We start from the raw sequence: 2,150 nt of genomic DNA on the forward strand, positions 1-2,150 counted from the left end.
CGAATTGGCTCTAATTTGATTTTATCTGGTTCTCAAGGGATGTAAAAACATTCCACCGAAAATTATCAGAATCGGTTTACGTTTGGTATGGTCAACATAGGTCTATGTTTTGGCATAGCTCCATATAAGGATATAGTCCCATTGTCAGTATTTAAAATATTTTTGTCCGCATTTTCCTACAGTAGATGTTGCAGTACATTTGAGCGTTAAATCCCATTTTGACTATTTATAATTTTAAATAATGATAAAACTTCCAAATTTTTTTCAATATACTTCCTTTTCTGTCATCGTAGTGCCCGACAAAAGACATTAACTGGTTGATCGTCCGCAACAGCAACGCCTTCTTGTTGAAGAAGCGTGATATCAAGGAATCATTCAGCACTGAGCCCAACAACTTGACCAATGTCAGTTCTTACCGCTACAGTGGCATCGTGCACAAGAAGACCCTCGGTGTTGTACCAGCCGCCGACAAGATGGGATTCACCGTCGTCATGAAGAAGGGCAAATATGCTCAACGTCCCGCCAAGAGCACCGTCAAAGTGACCATGAAGGCTGGTCCCAGAAGGTCTTTGAAGAAGTTTAGAAATCTTTTCACCGACAACAAATACCACAAGGTCTTGACTCAAGCTGCTTTGCGTCGTGCCTCCGCTGTGATGCGCTCCCAAAGGGCTCCTGAAGTCATGAAAGCCAAGAAACCAGAATAAATGTTAGGTTTTTAAAAAACCTTTTTTAAAATATAGACAAACTATTGTCGTTCGGGAAGATTTACGGAACTTTCAATGCAAATTTTAAATTGAGGTTATAAACAATTTATCTATTACTTAATATATTGCCCTTTGATGTAATATTGTCAATTGAACATTTTGAGACTAAGTGTAAACAATGTAACTGCATGTTATTTATACTTTCAATTTTCAAAAAAAAAAAAAAAACAACCATTCTCAACACGCCGCAAATTCGCATAAATATGGACATAACAACGTCCCTTTTTCCAATACTAATAACCGCGTGTAGCACGAAAAGGGCACGCAATGCTATGCAGCAGCAAATAACAACAACAAGAGCAACAGTGTTGGAACAGCGTGTGGTGTTCAAATTGAGTTTTATGTTGTTTTTGTTTTCCTTTTCGTGCCATAGTTCGAAACACCACTAGATTGATATTTTTTATTCGATTGCATTTAAGCGATGGTCTTTTTCGTTATTTATGCGAATGTTGTAGCACATATTAATAAATGTAAAAATATTTTATTGGATTTTAGTTTGTATTGGTTTGATGCAATATTTTTGTTTTTTTTTTTTTTTAACACTTCTCACATTTCATTTCAAATGCATCCGAAAGAGAGAAAATTTAATTAAACAGAGTTTTAAGTTTCTGTATTGCCATCAATATGCAAGAATTTATATTAAATATTTTAAAGTATTTTCACTATAACATTGTAGTAAATAAAGAATAGCCATTGATTGAGATACAGAAATTTTCTATTGGTTTTAGGACTTAACATTTAAAAAATTGTGTTATATATGACTTGGAATCTTACAGACAGAATAATCGGTACAAAAATAAAGGTTTAAAAATTTTATACCCACCACCGTAAGGTGAATAGGGCATATTAAATTTGCCATTTCGTTTGCTTGAAGTTGGAGCCAATTTGTTCGGAATAGGTTCCTAAAGATCTGTACCATTTACATCAAATCGTACTCAAAATAATCGGTACAAAACTAAAGGTTTAAACATTTTATACCCGTCACCATAAGTTGAAGAGGGCATATTAAATTTCTCATTTCGTTTGTTGGAAGTTGGAGCCAATTTGATGGAAAGATCCGTACCATTTACATCAAATCGTACGCAATTCTATCTTTGGAATCCATATCTAAATCTGACTCGATTTCAGCAAAAAAAAAACAAAAATGGACCGATTTCAACGAAACATAGCACGTGTGATTTTAGACGCACCTTTGTAATTTGAGAATTTGGTACACCATTCATATAAAATTACTACAAAAATAGAATAGGAACTACATGTAAATCTTTATGATGAACAAATGTTTGTCCCAGTCAGACAAACATTGGTTTTGTGATACACTAATAAAAATAGTGTATCACAAAACCGGTTTTCTCCGATTTCAATAGGGTTCATCCTTGGGCCAAA

General features: G+C 34.3%; 1 protein-coding gene across 1 annotated transcript; it reads left to right on the forward strand.

The window, feature by feature from the left end:
- Window positions 1-293: 293 nt before the first annotated feature.
- Window positions 294-745, forward strand: LOC133328391 (large ribosomal subunit protein eL28-like; the record flags this gene model as incomplete). The annotated part of the gene is made up of 1 exon (XM_061536960.1): window positions 294-745. A coding segment is annotated over one exon (411 nt), but the record flags the coding sequence as incomplete, so codon positions are not given.
- Window positions 746-2,150: the final 1,405 nt, after the last annotated feature.

The sequence above is a fragment of the Musca vetustissima genome, unplaced genomic scaffold (assembly GCF_032173495.1).
Source record: "Musca vetustissima isolate MV318-11 ecotype Yass unplaced genomic scaffold, APGP_CSIRO_Mvet_v1 utg6993, whole genome shotgun sequence".
Lineage (NCBI taxonomy): Eukaryota > Metazoa > Arthropoda > Insecta > Diptera > Muscidae > Musca > Musca vetustissima.